Here is a 21,128-nt window from a genome sequence, read left to right on the forward strand (position 1 = left end):
CTTTTTGGAGTCGGTGTCAGCGGTCGCGCGCCGCGCCAGTCAAGAGAAAGAAGCACTTCATTACGAACCATTTCAGATTCTTTTCTCTTTCTATATCTACTTACTACTATATCATTCTTACGGTAATTCCTTGTGTTTAATGTTGACTATATTTTCGTATCAGCATTTCCTTGATTAGCCGTATGTCTCAGCATAGTGTCGTATTAAAATTCGTTTGATTCGTTTAACTAGGTACCGGTTTATTTGTTGTTTCAAGGTAGCAGATATTGTCACAGTAGTTATACGTGTATTGTCCTATAAAAGTTAATTTGAAATTGGGTTTAATTAGGTATTGGTAATCTGTCACAGTACTTGTATATTATCGTTCGTATAAAAGTTAATTTGTAAAAAAAGTATTTCTTAAAGTATTCTCATATTATTACTGGTAGATTGATTGAATGATTGATATATTGTAGTGTTTCCTTGGCTGACACCGACTTGTGTAAAATAACAATAATTGCATCTACATTATATATTGAATATTAAGTTGTAGAAGAATACGCAATTATTTTTTACTTTTTAGTGCCTGTTAATAGTTTGAAATCGTCACTCTTGTTCTCAATATATTTTGTCGAAAACGTTCATCACACTGTCTGTCTGTCGTCTGCGAATATCTTCTGTTCTAATTTGTTGAGCTGCGGCTCTTGTTGCAGTTTGTTCTTCTGACTTTTGAGCTTTTAGAACGCTGGGGTCGTGTATGTTTGCTACACGCATTGTTACGGTTAGATTTTTTCGACGGCATTATACTGAAATTGAAATTCTATTTCACATGATATCTCATTTAAATTTGACACTCATCTACCAGGTGCCTTCGAATGATATCTAAAACCCATGAACATTTTGTATGTTTTAAGAATTATATAGATTTCTCATGGATGCCACTGTCAGAATTGGACTAAATTGAAATGGGACCACATGGGAATCATCAGCTTTTAAATACAAAAGGAATCATTTAAATCGGTTTACACTGTCTAAAGTTCTGAGGTAACAATGAACAATACAGTCGAATTGAGAACATCCTCGTTTGCAGAACCTAACCAAACTCTCATCAAAGTACCCTTAAAGTACATCCTTTCCAATAAAAAAAGAATCATCGTAATCGGTTATCGTGATAAAAAGTTATTCGTTCATTTGTCTTGCACATACTTAATACAAATTTAAGACTTATGCTGTTTTCTCATGGATGACATTGTCAGAATTGGACTAAATTTATATGGGACCATTCTGGAAGCACCAGCTTTCAAATGGTATAAGAACCATTAAAAACAGTTCACCCAGTCGAGTGTACCGAGGTAACAAATATAAAAAAATAAAAATAAAAAAAAATACAGACGAATTGATAACCTCCTCTTTTTTGAAATCGGTTAAAAATGGGAGACAAGTGTCTAAGCAAATATTATCGAAATACTTGTTTCTTGTCAAAACATATATTTGTTTGCTTTTTACACACACTGTTGAAAATGTCGCCAGCCAAGACGCAACCGCAGGGGAAGAACCGAAATAACTTTAGAAAGCTTGGAGTACTGATCTGGAAGAATATAGTCGTACAGATGGCGCACAAGTGTCAGTTGAGCTTAGCAATAATATTGCCGCTTGTGGTTGCAGTGCTAATAGGCCTTTTGGGAAGCCTTGTGAATTTAATGGATACCGGTTCAGAGGTACAAATTTTACCTACTGCGCCATTCCCCGCGGATGTTGTAAAGGAAAGAATATTGTATGTATATATATGCTTAACACATGAATTTCTAAAAGGATTCTGACCATTTTTTAAGGACTCGCCTTAAAAAGTCTTTGGTCGCTATGGTCCAAGTTGGTCAGTTTTATTGTAAATTCTAACTTCCCCACACTATCTTATTTGGCTTGTTTCTAAGCCAGAAGGAATGTTAAAAAGAGATGGATTATCCAGTTAATGAAAAAACAAGATACAAGTAGAACGCTACGGTCGAGCAAGCCCGATCGTAAAATACCCTGTACTCTCCACAAAAAAAGAAAACTAAAAAAGTACTTAAAAAATGTAATTAATTTAATTAGTTAATTAAATTATATATAAAATATTCAACACCTGCGTACATACATAAGTGTTTATGTACAATTTCAGTAGAATAAATTTACACCAGAATCGTGTCTCTGCTTGTTTATATGCGTGTATGTATGCAGCACAAAGTTGAACGGAAGCAGCAACAACAACAACAACAACAGCTGCGGGCAGAGCATGGGTAGCGATTTTATTTATGACTATAACTTTCTTTAGAATTGAGCAATCATGATCAACTTAACATACAGACACATAATCACTGACGGGATGTAGTTACCAAACAGCTTCCAAATCATAATTAGCCGCAATCACGAATTACGGGAATACAATACGATAGAGAAATAATCCTAAAATCACTTAATCTTCATAGCTAAGTCTCTCAAATGTAGCTTTAAATAAGCGGATATTAATTTGCAAAATATATTGATAGTCTAATACAACAATCTATATACAATTATATGCATTGCCGATTAATCTAACTTCATTTAATAGTACACGTTTGGAATCCGTCATATACTCACCGAAGAATCCACGTATCGAACGCGTAGTTAAGAAGGCTGCGGAAACACTGAAGTTAACAGACTTAACAGGTTTTGACAATGACCTCGAGTGGGCGAATCGTCTGAAGAGTAGGCTGTATACTGCCGGCATTGCGTTTGATAATGCGCTCACTGATATGAAGGAGTTTCCCTCCAAGATTGATATTACCTTGTCTTTTCCATCCATGACAATACAACCGGACGTCACTGAATCTAAAGATGATGCTCTGATGCCTTTTGATGATTTCTGCTTAAGCATCTATTGCTCTGGTTTTCTAGCCGTGCAGGACACTTTGAGTAGAGAATTGCTGAGGGAAAAGTCACCTGGCAAGACTATACCCACTGTTTTAATGCAATATTTCCCACTCGCTCATACTGCAGTAGATGATTTTCGGGGAACATTTATAAAGACGGCCGCCTTTTTCCTATTTGTAATACATGCATATCCTTGCGCATGCGTTGCTCAGGTACGTAGACGCCAACATGTTTGTTCTTTTGTGAGTAAACACATCATTATGAATCCTTTTAATCACACACTGATTGATCCAATACCATAGAAGATATTGTCTTTAAAACCAAACCAAGCAGACCGCTTGAAATACTTAGTCCAATCATATAACCAATACATCTTGGTTCAAGTTAGCTTTGGAGATCAAAATTTGATTTATTCTTATAAAAATTCCGTAATACACATTTTCTGCGTATTCACATAAGGCATCTTTGACTAAAGTTTGGTGTCCCTATAGTATCCGAGATATAGGGGCTTATACGAACGGTGATTCCAAAGGGGGAAGTAGGGGGGTGATTCAAAACAATTAAGCAAACTTGTGTAGCGTACACACATAGGGTATCTGTGTGCAAAATTCGGTGTCTTTATCTCTTAACATTTCTGAGATCCAGGTGGTAATACGAACGGACAGACAGACAGGACAATATCGACTCGTCTGGTCATGGTGATCAAGAATATAAATACTTTGTGGAGTCTGCCACACCTCCATCTTCTGCCTGTTAAATTGTTCACCTCCCGCAAACCTAATATACTCTTGTACATTTCAAGTAGCGAGTATAATCAGCCTTTACTTAGTTTCTTTGTCAGCTTCAGGATTTAGTTGCCCATTGGGCTGACAAGTTAGCAAACCATCAATAGGAACCATCCTGTCCCATTGTAGTGAGAAACTCGACTTGCAATGCGTGTTCTCGAATTGAAGTCATCACTCTGAGTCGTAGGCTCATTAAAAGCTCATGAGGAACAATTATAAGGACACTGATGAGGACTCACATTATAAATTTATTATATTTCCTTCTTATCAGTAATCATAATCTTATGAATGCACTGGCATTCATTGATTTTCTTTCAGACCTTGTTGGTGGAGAAGAATAAACAGCTAAAGGTGACTCTGGCAATAATGGGTGTGGCAGTCTGGCTACACTGGCTGGCCTGGTTCATAAAGTGGTTTCTATTTTTGAGCATAGGGGCAGTTGTGGTTGCGTTAGTTTGGGTAGTGATAGGACCATTTGTTTTTACCAGCTCTGTAGTTATTCTGCTTATCCTGCTGGTGTATTTAATACACATCATAAGTTTCGCTTTTTTAATAAGCGCCATTTTCATGAGCACCATGAGGGGAATTTTGGTATGTTATTTGCTATACATTGCTCAATATGTTCCCTACATAGCTACACCATATAATGCTCCCGATATAGCAAAGATTATCGAGTGTCTACTTTTGAATAGTGGTATGTGTTGGGCATTTACAACAGTGCAAGATTTTGAGCGCAGTAGGAAAAAATTGGGAGTTGGCACATTGTTTACGCCTATTAGAGAGAGCTTATCAGTAGGAACTGTAATGATTCTAATGCTCCTAGGGTCTCTGATAAATGTGATTCTGTGCTTGTACTTTGAGCAAATACGTCCCGGAAATATTGGCATATCTAGAAAATGGAACTTCCCGTTCACGCGCAAGTTTTGGTGTCCGCGTCGAGAGCCTGGAGATGACAAAAATGGCGATTGGGATGAGGAAAAAGGGGTGGATGTGCGTAGAGAAAGTATTGAACAAAATTTTGAGGCTGGGCCAAAAGGGAAGACGATAATTGTGCAGGCCCAGCATTTGACAAAGTCCTTCCATGGCATCAAAGTTGTTAAGAATTTTTCATTGAACCTGTACGAAGATGAGCTTACAGTCCTGCTGGGCCACAACGGAGCTGGAAAGACGACAACTATAATGATGATGACTGGAACTTATAAGCCCACGTCTGGGCGGGTGATAATCAATGGCTACGATATGGCTACGGCTCCAGAAAAGGCGCGTAACTCGCTCAGTATCTGCCCACAACATAATGTCCTCTTCGATGATCTGACAGTGGAGCAGCACATTAAGTTCTTTTGTACGATAAAGGGCCTGGAGAAAAACGAAACTAACAAACAGATTCAAAAGTATGTGCTTTTATTAGACCTCAAATCAAAGGCCATGGTCCGATCACGACAACTTTCCGGTGGTATGAAGCGCAAACTCTCAATATGCTGTGCCCTCTGCGGTAACACGCGCGTGGTGTTCTGCGATGAGCCCAGCACTGGATTGGACCCATCGGCGCGTCATGATCTGTGGAGTGTTCTGCAGAAGGAGAAAACCGGACGGTGCATTCTGCTAACCACACACTATATGGACGAGGCAGAAGTATTGGCCGATCGCGTAGCCATAATGGGCGATGGCGAACTGCGTGGATATGGCACTACGTTCTTTATGCAACAAAATATTAGTGCAGGCTATCGACTGGTAAGTTGATCCTATCTTCAGAGTTCTTACTCTTTTTAGTAATCCGATTTAGTTAAGGATTGATTACAACGACTGTACCCCCTACTTCTCAATAGATATGCGTACAGCTGGAGGACTGTGATGTAGACAAAGTTACAACATTTCTGAAACGTTATATTCCCAAAATCACTCTGGAACGCACTGTGGGTACGGACCTCATATATCGCCTTCCACCACAGGAAACCTCCAAGTTTGAGAATATGTTTAAGGATCTGGAGAAAAATCTGGAGGACCTACGATTATATGGCTTCGGTCTGAGTCCCTCAACGTTAGCGGATGCTTTTATGACAATCGGTATGACAAAAAACAAACTTCCAGATGACTCTGGAAAAGCAACTACGTGGGGTTCACAGACTGGTGAGTGTAGATGCAAGAGCTGGGCATTTCTAGAGAAAGAATCTTACCTTTTTTAAGGCTATCCACGCTTTAATTAATCTAACAGCAGTGAGTTATACTGCCGTGCCCATCTCTAATAACACAAAATGCGAGTTTTCTTTTAACGGGGCTCTCAGGCTTTCAGATAAGGGACGATATAAAGAAAAAGGAAGGGAGGAAGTGTATGTGCTGCGATCACTTTCCACCCATGATGCGGAAGAAAATACTGCACACCTATCGGAAAAAGGGCATATTTCTGACACTTACGTTGCTGCCAGTAGCAATATTTTTGCTTACTGAAATAATCGGAAAACTATTGCCATCAGAAAAAGAATCGTTAAAATTGGATTTAACACTATTCAGCAATGCGATGGTAATGTTTCATACAACAGCCACCAAAGAGCCATTCAAATCGATAGCGGAGCGTTACAAGTCGCTCGCAGAGAGCAAGGGGGCCAAAATAAAGAGTATGGATTCTGAAATTGATGAATATACGAAAGATCTAATCAAAGACAAATTGAAAGCATTTAAAAAATCATGTGTCGGGGGAGCTACAATTACAGACAAATTGATGCTAGCTTGGATAAACCCAGCCCAGGCTCACTCTCTTCCTATTTCTCACAATCTTCTCTATAATGCTATTGCCAAGGTCCTAGTTGGGGATGATATGGAAATCGGGATTACGAATAGGCCAATTAAGAGAGAATCACCGGTTAAATTAAGTTCTATATTTGCATCTGTGACATTAATAATGGCGTTTGATATCGCCGTCTTCATCATATTGCCCGTTGCAGAACGTTATTCACAGACCAAATTGCTGCAGATTGTCAGCGGTTTGGCCTATTGGAACTACTGGCTGACGCACTTTGTATGGGACTATCTAATTTATTTGGCCATAGCATTAGTATTTGTCATCATTTTATTGATTGATTCTCAGAGCTTCCTGTTTGATATAGTAATCCTTCTTATTTTGTTCGGCCTGGCGGGGCTACCGTTTACTTATCTGAACTCTATGCTTTTTAAGTTGTCAACCGCAGCCTTTATCGTCTATAGTATTCTGAATTTATTAATCGGTGAGTCCAGCACATGACATGCTTCTTATACCCTGTACCCCTAAGGCAAAAAAGGTATATTAGGTTTGTGAAAAGTATGTAAAATGCAGAAGGAAGCATCTCCGACCCCATAAAGTATTTTTATTCTTAATCCGCATGACGAGACGAATCGATGTAGATATGTACGTCCGTCTGTCCGTCCGTCTGTCCGTTCGTCTGGGAGAACATAAGGATCTCAAAAACTATAAACGCTGGAATGACCAAACTTGGTATCGAGAGGTCTCAGAAAGGACGAGCTTATTTTAATTTTATTAATTTTCCCCCCTCCACACGCCAAAACTGACCGTATTTTGAAAGTTTTATAAGCCAAGCTTTGCGACTGTAATCTATATACTTGTACAATAATCTACTGTTGTATTAAATTCGTTTCACATCGGTTTTTATCGGAAAAGTTATTAGTGAAACAACTTCACTGCTGTACTACGACCACAAACACAGTGCCGGAAGTTAGTGTGGGTACAGGGTATTTCACTGTCAGCCTTGATCGACTGTAGCGTTCTTTCTTGTTTTTTTTATACCAACTTCATTTTGTTACCTTCAGGTATAATTATTCATTCAGTTGTGCAGGCTTCCCTTCAAAAATATCCTGTTTTAGATAACATTGCTGCCATTTTGATGATGCATCCGATGTATGCATTGGCCGAAAGCAGTGGAATAATAGCAGAAAACATTAACAAATTGCAATCTGATCAATGTGTGGATAATCAGAAGGGATGCAAAGACGACCTAAAATCAATTATGACATGGAGACCAATACATTTTTTATTGATAGAAGCTATTCTTTACTTTGCAATATTGATGCTCCTCTCTGTATATTCGAGACGGTTGCAATACTGCCTTGGAAAACTGAAGCCTAATACTTGGTGGGTAGTTCTGAAAACCTTTCCTAAAGCTCATTCATATTTGTGATTGCGGTTGTTAGGTCTGTGGCTGCACTAGCAGACACTAAGGAAAAGGATAAGGATGTATTAAAAGAGGAGAAGCGTGTTTCAGAGATGACTGAGGAGGATATTGAGGCTCAAAATCTTGTGCTTGATCACGCAGTAAAGGCATATGGAAAGTTGGTAGCTGTGCGCGAAATTTCGCTGGCCGTAAAGGCGTAAGTAAGATGCAGTAGCGCATCGATTGGTTGCGTTTGATATGGTTCTTCCAATAGATATGAGTGCTTCGGGCTACTTGGATTAAATGGTGCCGGAAAAACTAGCACCTTTAACATGATCGTTGGCGAGCAGTTGATCGACAGCGGCAACATATATATCAAGGGGATCAGCGTTAAATCGAATGCGAGAAAAGCCTTAAGACATGTCGGCTACTGTCCCCAAGTTGATACGTATTGGAACTTTTTGACAGGACGTGAGAGTCTGCATATAGTTTTCCAGCTGCATCGCGTCCAAAAAGCGGATATCAATAATTTGGTGGAGCAAGTGGCTAAGTATTTTCAATTTCGGGAGCATCTGGACAAGCTGGTCCGTAATTACAGCGGCGGCACAAAACGAAAATTTACTAGCGCTCTGTGCGCCCTGGGATCAACATTAATGTGCCTCGACGAGCCTACGACAGGCATTGATCCGGCTGCGACGCGTGAAATCTGGGACGTTCTGACACGCATCCGGGATTGCGGTAAATCGCTATTGCTTACCTCACACAGCATGGAGGAGTGCGAGGCACTCTGCTCGCGCTTAGCCATTATGGTGAACGGCCAGTTTTGTTGCCTGGGCTCCCTCCAGCACATAAAAAGCCGTTTCAGCATGGGCATGGTTATTCAGATTAAAGTGAGCGACAAGGATGAGTTGGACAGGGCCAAGGCAAACATGAAGTGAGTTTTGAATCATTTAGCACTTTCGTACTCATACATCCGCTTTGATGAAACATATATTAGGAGGGAAAGCCAAGCGCGGCCAGATCAGCCGGACATTGGAAAAAGTAAATCAGCTTCTAGAAGCTTGGCTACTACCCCTATACAGTCAGAGGAAGAGGAAGAGGCCACGACCAGCAACGCTATCAGCAGTTCTACAAGCGGCGAAAACAAACACGGCGACCACGAGCGATCGACGAAGCGGGACAAAAAGGCGGATGAGAAAAAAAAGCGTGGGTCTGCTTCACCAACAAAGCCAGACAAAAAGGTGGACAAGGTGGACAAGCCAGACAGTCCGTCCACATCGCAAGAAACAGTGAAATCAAATAAAACTGAAGATGGCAGCGATAATTTAGAGGCCTTAATCGATAAAGTGGTGAAAAATTTCACTGAGAAATTTCCCGATATACAAGTAGTGTAAGTGTGGTTCAATACGACTAACAATCAAACGCACTTTACTAAATCAGCATCCACCTCTTTAGAGAACGAAACGGCTATCGCGGCATGGTCACAATGCATTTGCCCAACAAAGATGTCAAATGGTCTGAAATTTTTGGCTATCTTGAGAAAAATCGTGAGAAGCTGCAAATATTGAGTTACTCCATTGCCCAGACGTCTCTCCAGGAAATCTTTATAAAGTTTGCACATGATCAAAAATGATGGGCGAAGAGCCATTTTATTCAAAATAACAAAATTACATATTGTTCGAAAATTAAAAAATGTTTCACTGAACTCTCAATTAAACTCATTTTGGGAATGAATTTTAGCATACTCTGCCCCCGTCTCCTCTCTCAACTAAAGTCCAACTCTAATGCAATGATTCTTGGACCCCATAAATATGGTGTTCGATTGACTTGTGACTACATTCATTCATGAAAGTCGGCGACTCTCGTATCGTGTCATCAACAATGTGTTGCCAGCATTTCCAATGCTCATATTAAACAGCCTGAGATCATAGTAAGCGAGAACATGTTTCAACAGATACTCAACCAAATTTGAAACTGTCAGTGCAGACCAAATCATTTCCATTCTCACATTCATTCGAACAACCATAACCAACTCCAAAAAAATTCTCATAGAATTTGCTCAAAATGTTTCCATTAACAAACAAAACGATTATGGGCATTTGTGGAGGAGCGGCCAGTGCGATCTTTATCGGCTATTGCATATACTTCGATTACCAACGTCGCGCTGATCCCGACTATAAAAGAAAGATACGCGAGCGCCGTTGGCGCGAAGCAAACAGACGGAAGACCGTCCATAACTTTGGCATCGAGGAGATGCCAATGCCGGACAGCAACGACACCGAGGCCATGGAGAATTACTTTCTCCACCAAATGAAACTGGGCGAGCTAATGATTGCAAACGAGCGTCTGGGCGACGGTCTCGATCATTTCGTGAAGGCTATGATGGCCTGCTCCCAGCCGATCCCGTTTATGGAAATGCTCCAATCAACATTGCCGCCGGAGGCGTTGCAGACCTTCGTGGCCAAATTACAGGAGATCAGCAAGCGGCACAGCGAGAGCGAAATGGAGTCTGGGGCAAGCTCGGAAACCACTAGCTCGACACAGACCGAACCTGTACACTCTGCTATTTTGATGCCAGTGCCAGAGATCGAGTAGAGCACGTATCCAGAGAGAACCAAACTTTTCTGAACGTAAATTCATTGTTTGTTTCGTTTGATATCCACGGAGCTTCCTTCCTTCCTTCCTTCCTGGCCAAATTAATAGATGCAAAATTATTAACTGCAAGACATTTTTGAGCGTCCAAAATAAATGTTCAATTCTTGACCATAAAATGCTGACTAAATGAACTTTTGTGCTGGCATAGTGTCTTTCGATCAGAGAGAGATTTGTACGATTTGGCAAACTGCTAAAGGGTTTGAACTCCCAGTGGATAGCCGTGTACCTTAAGGACTGGATAGTATTGCAGGTGTTTCTCTAGAGGAGCTGGTGAGATTCATGAAGGGCTCTGAACTGTGTGAACAGGAACTGTGTGTCGGAGCTGTTTGGCCCTGTACTTAAAGGAGCAGCTTCTATTTGGAAGGCTCGAAATAACAGATGCGGGACGTTTGTCAACTTTCTTCCTCGTAGAACATTCGTGTATTAAGTGTTTCGTGACTAAATTGAATCAAAATAAATTGTTATTAAGGTAGTATTCATTTAGTCTTCACCACGTGCTCAGTAATCTTGTCCTCATCCATGACGTCATGGCTGTGAAACCAAAAGCGCTTATGGCATCCGGACTACAGGCGGATACTATGGCCCGAGCAATGACATTAAACAATTCGTTGTGATTCAAATTCGGGCGCCAAAGGCTTTCGCACATTCTGTACAGCTGTTTGTAATAAGTGCCGGACCCGGCAAAGGAATCGCATGTGTTGGGACAACCGAAAAGGTCCAGGTGGCAAACGAACGGCTCCAATGAAACGGAGTCCAATCCGGCCACAATCGGCTCCACGTAGTACGGCCCAAAGCGGTGCTCGTAGAGGAAGTTCGAGAGCAAATCATGTGTGCCGGTCACAGATGGATGGACTGGATAGCGCCGAGTCGCCTAAGCATGGATGTGCCGTTCCCCTCAACCTTATTCTCATTTTATTCCCTTATCCTTAGGACACACCCAACCATCAGAGCAGAGATGGTATCAGCTTGTATAAGAATTGATGCCAATTAAATAGTCTGTAAATTTTATTTGCTCATAAGAAACAAAACACCTTTTGAAAATTTGAAGCCGAAACTCTTCTCTACTGTGGTTGGGCTAGTTAGTGGAAGTGTGTGTATGCGCATCACTCGATGTCTATGCCCAGAAAACTGCCCGACGGCTCGCCACTCGATGGCTCAGTGCTCAGCTCATTGCCATCCGAGTCGCTGTGGCCCATACTCATCTCGCGCAGCTTGAAGACGAGCGTTTGGAACACTTGCGGTGGTAACGTCGACTGCAACATCTGGACCAGGGGCACTGGCTGCGAGCAGACCGCAATTGCACAGGCCAAATGATCGAGACCCTCGTTCACCTGACCCTGTCCAATTAGGAGCTCGCCCGCCTTAATCTCCTGCAGGAAATAGCGCTCCATGGCCTCCTCGTCGTTCAGGTCGGGCATTGAGCTTCTGCCATTGCTGCCTGCCTTGCGTCTGTGCTCCGCTTCCCGTTCAGCTTCGCGTTGACGACGCTGATGCACCTTCTTCTTGTAATCGGGATCAGAGCGACGACGCCGATCAAAGTAGATGCAGTATCCAATCACGAGTGCGCCAACCGCACCGCCGATAATCCCCAGGCACGTTCTGCTGGCTGACAACATTTTGGGGAAAATTTGAACTGAATGATTTTGAAGCATTTGAATAGAACAGATGTGACAAAACGAGACGCAGCTATACCTAAACAATTTTTATTTTACTCTCAACACTTTGACAGTTCGTGACTTGATTTACAAATCTGTAAATAAAGTTCTCCTATGTATAGTATATACATCCATCTGCCTATTCTTCTGTGATTACTCCTCTGGTCTTTTGACCTAATATTCTCCTCATAAAGATATCTCAGAGAGAGGGGCTGCGATATCATTCTCTTGTTCAAAAAGGCCAAGCTGCATGAGTTCTCTATCAACAATATTTCAGATAACTATGCGTACAAATGTATAATGAATTTTTATCTTGTAATTACCAGAATATGTTTACAATGAACTTTTATACATGAAGACCGATTTGACTATCAATTTTAAAATTCAGAGATAGTTTTGGGAAAAAAGGAAATCCCAAGTCTATTAACTGTCTTTATTACCTTCACATTGTGTACTCTAATAAGCTCGTATGTACGTTTGTCACAGAACTGACTAATCATTTATAAAGAAAAAGAGAGAGAGAGAGAGAGAGAGAGAGAGAGAGAGAGAGAGAGAGAGACAGATGAGGAAGAAGTAAGGCACTCTTCCAGCGAGGTAATTGTTTCGTTTTGTTCTACAATATTTATTGTTTGGTCCGTGCTCACAAAGATAGTAATAAATTAAGCACACAGCAAATGATTCACAAACATTTTGCCATTTTTTGTGTGCTGCTCGCCCTGTCATTATTTAACGGCTTACCGAATCCTTGCCCCTTTCATAATTTTTGCTGATGCGTACGCAAATAAACACGCACCGGCAGACGCACACACATTCGAGTACATATATTTGTATAAATTCACATGTAACGCTGACGTGAAAGTATTTATCACAGTGACAAAATCACGCACTCGCAAATGTATTCTGGCCGAGAGGAGGGAAAAGATACCCATTACTTTGGGCCTTAAATGTAACACATTTACAAATTGTTTACAAACTGACACAACCACCCACACACTCGTGTGTGTGTGTGCGTGATTGTGTTTGTGTGAAACCCATGCACACTCGCTCTTCCAGGGTGATAAATGATAACAAATTAGCGGTTTGTCTCTTAAGCGAAAAAGAGCACAGCGTCCCACTCACACACAAAAACAGAGAGCAAGAGAGAGAGAGACTCACCTAAAAGTTACCACAATGCAATAAATCACATCACCTGGCACAATCACACACACATACACCCAAGTACCTATGTATTAACGGGCACACACACGCCCGCATTCACGCACACTCGCCCGAAATGGCGGTGGCAACAAAATGGTGACCCCGACGCCCATCCACAATTTAAGCAGTTAAGGTCTCCTCAGTTCCCTGCTCTGCACCGTTGCTTTCGTGTAAGAACTTGCTTTCTTATGCATGCATGAGCGTTAGGTCCCTATTCCTTTACCTACTACATCTACACCTCCACCATCGCCCCGTTCCGAGGCTCGAGTCTGTGGCAATCCCGCAATCCTTTTTTGCTCAACGTGCACAGCACATTTATGAGTGAAGCGCCTGCCTCAACTGCACTGGGGCCTCATCTCGTTTGGGTGTTAAGTGTACTTGCGCATAATTCATGCACACTCACCCACGTACACAGATACGCATACACATACACACACACACACACACTAACAGCTCGTTGGCGAACATATGATGGGGGGCCACCGACTAGGCCATGCAGTCAACATTTTAATTATCATTTTCAGATTCGTTGGTAAAGCTACAAAATTTAATGAGCAGCAGCAACAAAATGCGGGCCCAAATTGGAGCCACGAATTAGTGAAGGAGTGACGATGGCGGCGAAGGTGGAAGGATACTGCTGAATTCCAAGGCCCACGCACAGTACCAAGTCACAGGCACGGTCGCGAACTTATTTCATTACATTTTAAAAGCCACACGCTATTTGTTTTACAGTTTTGCTTCCTAATGAAGAAACTTGATAGCTTCATACAATTCTGTCTGTGTGCGTCTGTCGGTTTTCCATGTGTTGTAGTGTCCAGTTTCCTACTGGGCTGGTGGTCTAGCAAGCTTTTACAATTGTTGCATTTATTTTTGGCAAACGTTATCGCGCTCTTAGGTCACCTTGGATAAGCAGCCGTAGCATCGTATGATTATGCCGTTGTTACTTATCTTATTATTGCACCCACGCATATGCATAGCATTGTTGTTGATTTAGTAAGTTCGGCTTCGGCTAAGTGCAGCTTCACGCTAACTAGCGGCGCGCCGATCGAACATGAGTACAGCGACTTTTGAGCAGTGCTGACGAATATTTCTTTTGTGCGTGTATACTATACACATATATTTAAAAAGTTAAAGCGCATGTTCTTGTTACACAACATCTAAGTGCAAGTGGTTCCTGTTTATTTAAGCCGAGGAACAGAGCATTCGGAAGAACAGTATTGTGCAGTTTGTGAATTTTGGCCAGGTAAGGGAAGTTTTTTCAAGTCGGCCAGAAAAGTCAAGTGAATTCTTTTATTCACAGTGCTTCGCGCCTGTGCCCCTTTGGCTGGGCCACTAAAACCTTTGGCTGGGCCACTAAAACCTTTGGCTGGGCCACTAAAACCTTTTTGCTGGATTTGAAACCTTCTGGCAGAGCACCTGTCTCGTGCCTGGAAACCCATTTTGGCTGATTTAAAATCGGACATAATAATATACCGTGCTTGGGAAACCCTTTTTTGCTGGACCAAGTATTAGTGCCTCGGAAACTCTCCACGCTTGTTTCCTTTGATGGCTGCACTATTTTCATAGACGACTGCAAGCTTTTTATGTGACCAGATTCCGAAGAACGGACTCCGCATTGCCACTCCAAAGACAAGCTGCTAGATTCCCCACTATGTGTTAGGCCCATACATACTACTCTATGTTAGTTTTTCTTTGAGGCAGAAACGTGGCCATATAAATCGTATTAAATTTGTGCTGCGACACAAAAAGCCACTAAAAGTTACTGGCGGCGACCATGATGCTGTAATGGATCTAATGCTAAGCATCATATCGTCTATAAAAATTAGTTTTGTTTTTTTTTATTTTTAAATAATGATTTAGTTTAACTTCCTTTAGTTTTTTTGTAATCGAACCTAAATTTCGCCTCACTACAAGGTTAAAGTTAGGAAGTATGTATGTAGTTTAAGATCATTAACATTTTTTTTGTGCCAGCCAGTCCTCTTGAGCTCAACGACGGCAGTGCATGGTAAGTGATTTGCATTTTTATTTGATCTTTTGACATCATACTTTCAAATCTGACCTTATTTCCAATTTACGTTCGATTCCACTTCTTATGTTGAAATTTAAATGAATTTTCTCTAATGTTTTTTTTTGAATAATGTACATATGAGCCTTTTTTTTTTTTGGAATGTTACATACGGTAGATACTGATGTGTTGCAAACTATTTAGTATATATATACCTATATATATATATATAAAAGAATGTTTTGGAATTAGAAATTATGATAATATATGCCTTTAACTTTGATATGAATTCGTAAATTTCCTTTCGCTGGTCCATCACTAATCAAGATGTCATCGCCAAACCCAAACTTAAAGTAAGATCAATTTGCTATAGGGGCTACCGACCATTATTCTTATTTCCGGTATGCCAAGGTAGGGTGGGTACAGAATAGGGTATACCTACATCTAATACCCTAGAAGCAATGTACTCTACATTAGTCTGTTTGTCCGCTTCTGTCCTGATTGTGGGAACAAATCTAAATACTCCATTTGTTCGTTTTGCTAGTTTCTGTTTAGTGCACTTATTTTCTTGTAGTGGTGTGTCCGCTATGGTAAGGAGGAGAAAGAACCCCACCCCGTCCGACGAGCTAAGTTAGAGCAACGCAAGAAGTGCACGCCTCGAATCCTCCATAGCACCGTGAGAGAAGGTAGAGCACACTCGATCACCCGCTCCCTCTTCACCAGTGGCTCCCAAATTTAGGGGCTTGCTTAAAACAACAACAACACATCCCCCTGCACACTACACAAGTGGCGCCCAACGTGGGGCCCATCGCTGTCAGCTGGCATGACCGCTGGCACCCAAAAGCAACACCAGTTCTCAACAGGTGGTGCCGTCCGAATAGATGATGCCCGAAATATAGATACCCGAAAGCCATCTAGGCTGAATGCTCTTATATTCCATCCAATATAGTTTCACAATTTTGAATGTTCAGTAGATTTATATGTCTACAGCGTAGTGGTTTGGGAGCTCAGAACCTCGTCTCTTGGAACCGCGATTGCAATTCGGTGGTTTCGGATTGGTCGACCAGAGCGAATCTGTTCTTGGAGAACTCTCACGCTGAAAATGTATAATATCTAAACTAAGCTTGCATTTGATGTGAGTTTTGATGGCTGGAATTGCAGATCGCTAGAGATACTTTGGTGGTCTGACCAACATCACTGTTCAGTCTTATCGCAAGTAAACAATAGAATTCATTAATTGCAATAGTAGATAAGGCAGACGAAAACTTTTGTAGATTAGATTGTCCTTTTTTTTTGGCTATGGTTTTGATATTTAGTAAGTGGTGGACCAAAAGTTTTGATTGTTTTTTTTTAATCAGAAATTTGTATTTAGTAGTATAATAATGGCTGTGCAACATAGTAACGAAAACTTAGCGCAGTCTTTACAAGATTTAGACCCCTTTTGTGGCATTTGTCAGGAAACCATTCGTGAAAACGAATTAGTGGCAATTGCACCTTGCAAACACAAATTTCATAATCGATGTATAGTGGAATGTCTTCAAGCGTCATCGATTTGTCCAGTGTGCAAGCGAGTCTGTTCTGTAGAACAACTGACTTACATAAATAACAATTTGGCAGTGGAACTTCAAGAAGCCAGTGGTAGCAGTGGTACTCAAGCTAACGTGGCTACGGAAGTACTTTCCCAGGCACACGGCACTTTTAGAGCTTCAAGAAATAGAGGAGCAACTCCAAGGCGGGGCGTGCAAACTCGATCTATGAGTCGTGTGCAAGGAGATGCATTACCCGATAATTTATATACTACAGAAGGCAGGGCTATAGATCGCGTAGAAGTAGCAAATTTGGTACAAACGGCCATACAGTCGAGTCAGAATCAAATGATTCAGACCATTAATTCAGTTATGGCGGACACAATTGAAAAAACAATACGTGCGCAACTAGCGGCACTACAGATAGGCCGTAGTGAGCCAAGCGAACAACAGAGTGAAGAAAGGACTAGGTTTAGACGTCCTGGTGAAGTAACCCAGTTGGCTTCGGTTCATCGTAATCCTGACGGAGCAAACATTTTGAATTTATCGAATTCTTCTATCCCTATTCAGAAGGTGTCCAGCATAATACAAAGCTGGCATATAAGGTTTGATGGTGGCAAAGATAGTATGCAGGCCCAAGATTTCTTGTACAGAGTTCGTTCACTTGCTGTTCAAAACTTGAATGGAAACTACCAACTTTTATGTGACCATTTATACATGCTATTCGTTGGGAGAGCCAACGATTGGTTTTGGCGATTCCATCGTTCCAATCCTCGATTTACTTGGGAAGAATTTTGTGTAGAATTTCGAAAGAAATTCGACGACATAGATGACGATATGGATGTTTGGGAAATGATCAATTCGCGTCGGCAAGGCGAGCAAGAATCTTTCGAAGACTTCCAATTCGCAGTGGAGAAACTCATAGGTCGATTGCGCAAGGACATTTCAGAGCGTTCTCTTGTCCGTATTCTGATTCATAACGCTAAAACTTCCTTGCGTTATGAGCTCATGCATCTTGGTATTACTACCTTGGCTAGGCTTAGGGAAGAAATACGTACTCATGAGCAATTCTACAAACAAGTCCGATCGAGTACTGCAAGAGGAAAATTTGAGCACCGTTCTCGTGTAGCAGAGCTAGAAGTTCCAGCTCAAGAGCTTTTGAATGAGGATGTATCAGCTATTCAACGTAAACCCTTAGTGTGTTGGAATTGTGATAAGCCAGGACATCGTTTTGATGACTGTTTAGAGCAACGGAAAATATTTTGTTTTGGCTGTGGTGCCAAAAACATTTTCAAGCCCCTGTGTCCGACTTGTAACCCGTCGGAAAACCAGCATGCGGATGCGCAGGCCCACAACTTCCTGTCGCATCCGAGGCATTAAGCCCAGCTGGTCGCTTGCAGACTGGGGCCGATCAGCCCATGGAATTGAATACTCCAGTCGCACGCAACTCATCTAATTCACATTCGAGTGCAAACCAATTTTTACCTTTCCATATAAGGTTAGCCAAGTACGCAGCAGCGCGACAACGCAATTTCGCTGAGGTGAACGGTATGAACTGGAACCTTAAGCCAAGACGCTCAACTCTTCGACTTAGAACTTTTTGGAAAAAGATTCGTTGTACCCGGAAAAGACTTATTTCCGCAATTTTCCTAAGCTCAGATAATCGCCTATTTACCGAACTTACTTTGGAGAACAAAGAATATATCGCTCTTTTGGATTCCGGTGCTACAATTAGTTGCATAGGCAATCAAGCGGCTAGCGAACTCAGATTTAGTCCGAAATGCCAAAAATGTTCAGGCAATATTAAAACGGCTAACAACTCAGAGTGTTCGGTGATTGGCAAACTTACATCGGAAGTGACATATCGTGGCAGGACAAAGCCCATTGAATTTTATATAATACCAGATCTTAAACAAGACGTATATTTGGGTATAGATTTTTGGCAGTCATTTGGTTTATTGACTCACATCCTGAAACCTGGGGAACAAGTATCCGAACTCGACATCGGTTATGATCAGACCGAAGAAATTCCAAATATGCATGTCTTGAACCCCACTCAGAAGGACATTCTCGATTATGTGATTGCTAAATTTCCCTCGTACGAGAAAGAAGGGTTAGGGCGAACACACTTGATCGAGCATAGTATAGATGTTGGCAATGCCATAGCGGTTAAGCAACGTCATTGGCCTGTTTCCCCGGCTATAGAGAAGCAAATGTTTGATGAGGTAGATAAAATGTTAGACATGGACATAATCGAAGAATCTAAAAGTCCCTGGAGCAGTAATTGTGTTTTAGTACGGCGTGGAGAGAAGTTACGTTTGTGTCTCGACTCAAGAGTTGTTAACAAATTTACTCGCAAAGACGCATATCCTCTACCACATATCGACGGAATCTTAAGTCGATTACCTCCAGCTCGCTTTATAACAGGTCTCGACATGAAGCACGCTTTTTGGCAGATACCTTTAGAAGAGAAGTCTAGGCAATATACTGCGTTCACGATTCCTAACAGGCCATTATACCAATACAAGGTAATGCCCTTCGGATTGTGCAATGCACCTCAAACACTTTGTCGACTCATGGACCATGTTATTCCTGCACATTTACGAACCAGAGTTTTTGTCTATCTTGATGATCTCCTTGTTCTCTCGGACGACTTTGAGTCGCACATACTTCTTTTACAGGAGATTGCAGGTTATCTTCGCAAGGCAAAATTGACAATTAATATTGGCAAATCAAAATTCTGCATGCGCGAAATTAAATATTTAGGTTTTATCATTGGCGATGGGCAATTGAAAACTGATCCCGGCAAGATACACGCCATAAATGATTTCCCTGTCCCCAGGACGGTCAAGCAGTTAAGGAGATTCTTAGGACTTTCAGGTTGGTATAGGCGATTCGTAGAAAACTACGCCTCTGTAAGCTTTCCACTCACGGAACTCTTAAAGAAGACCAAAGAGTTAGACTGGAACGAGGGCGCGGAGAACGCATTCAAAGAATTAAAAGCTAGATTAACTTCAGCACCCATTTTAAATACACCAAATTTTTCGAAACCTTTCATTCTGTTATGCGATGCAAGTCTGCATGGTCTCGGTTGTGTTTTGGCACAAAAGAATGAAGAAGGTATAGAGTTACCTATTGCATATATGTCGGAAAAATTAACGAAAGCTCAACGCAATTATACGGTGACTGAACTTGAATGTTTAGCAGTAATTAGAGGCATTCGTAAGTTTCGTGCATACATCGAAGGTCAAGTATTTCTAGTGGTCACAGATCACGCATCTTTAAAATGGTTGATGAACCAAAAAGACCTTTCAGGACGCTTGGCTCGATGGGCTATTAAATTGCAAAGTTTTTCGTTTGAAATAATACATCGCGGCGGCTCACAAAATGTCGTAGCCGACACCCTATCTCGACGCGATGAACCAGCGATTTGTGAATTTGACACAAGTGGTCCGATCGTAGACCTAACATCTAAAGAATTCAGCTCATCCGAATATTTGGACTTGATTCAGCGTATTCAGGAGAATCAGTCGAAACTGCCCGACTTAAAAGTGGTAGATAACTTTGTGTATAAGCGCACCGAACATGCTACAGGTGACGCAGCTCAAGAATTTGATTCTTGGAAATTGTGGATTCCATCTGGTCTGACCAAAGTTATTATGCTTAGATCACACGATTCACCGGATTCAGCTCATTGTGGGACAGGCAAACTTGTAGAAAAATTGAAGAGATATTTCTTTTGGCCTGGAATGGTGACGCAGATAAGAAAGTATGTTGCAGATTGTTCGGTTTGTAAGTCTACTAAAAGTCCAAATATCGTTTTACGACCACCTTTGGGTAAAACAATGGTTTCGGAAAGACCTTTCCAAAAGTTATATCTTGATCTTTTAGGGCCGTACCCTAGATCGAAAAGCGGAAATATTGGTATTCTCATCGTTGTTGACCATTTTACAAAATTTCATTTCTTGTTCCCTCTAAAGAAATTTACATCAAATCGGATTTGCGACTATTTAGAGAACTATTTGTTTTATACGTTCGGAGTACCGGAAGTAGTGCTTACCGATAATGGTTCTCAGTTTCGTTCTGGCTGTTTTGAGGCTTTCCTCACCCGTTTTGGGGTATTGCACATTTGCACCGCGATTTATTCACCACAAGCGAATGCCAGCGAACGACTGAATAGATCTGTTTTAGCTGCTATCCGAGCTTATATCGGAACTGATCATGCTAATTGGGACAAGAACTTAAATGAGATAAGTGGAGCTCTACGAGCAAATGTACATCGTAGTACTGGATTTTCA

General features: G+C 41.4%; 1 protein-coding gene and 2 pseudogenes across 1 annotated transcript; 2 read left to right on the top strand and 1 right to left on the bottom strand.

Annotated features, from left to right (window-relative positions):
- The first annotated feature begins 1,522 nt into the window (after positions 1 to 1,522).
- Positions 1,523 to 9,453, top strand: LOC115629354 (ATP-binding cassette sub-family A member 3-like). The gene is made up of 10 exons (XM_030525805.1): positions 1,523 to 1,753; positions 2,567 to 3,080; positions 3,972 to 5,384; positions 5,480 to 5,780; positions 5,936 to 6,871; positions 7,506 to 7,773; positions 7,833 to 8,009; positions 8,067 to 8,726; positions 8,790 to 9,182; positions 9,248 to 9,453. The coding sequence occupies exons 1-10, from the start codon at positions 1,590 to 1,592 to the stop codon at positions 9,423 to 9,425; spliced, it is 5,004 nt and encodes a 1,667-aa protein (XP_030381665.1). The 5' UTR covers positions 1,523 to 1,589; the 3' UTR covers positions 9,426 to 9,453.
- A 369-nt stretch (positions 9,454 to 9,822) lies between these two features.
- On the top strand, positions 9,823 to 10,563 carry LOC115629375 (annotated as a pseudogene).
- A 987-nt stretch (positions 10,564 to 11,550) lies between these two features.
- Positions 11,551 to 12,063, bottom strand: LOC115629336 (annotated as a pseudogene).
- Positions 12,064 to 21,128: the final 9,065 nt, after the last annotated feature.

This window comes from Scaptodrosophila lebanonensis, unplaced genomic scaffold (assembly GCF_003285725.1).
Source record: "Scaptodrosophila lebanonensis strain 11010-0011.00,11010-0021.00 unplaced genomic scaffold, SlebRS2 tig00000142-arrow-arrow-pilon, whole genome shotgun sequence".
Taxonomy (NCBI): Eukaryota; Metazoa; Arthropoda; class Insecta; order Diptera; family Drosophilidae; genus Scaptodrosophila; species Scaptodrosophila lebanonensis.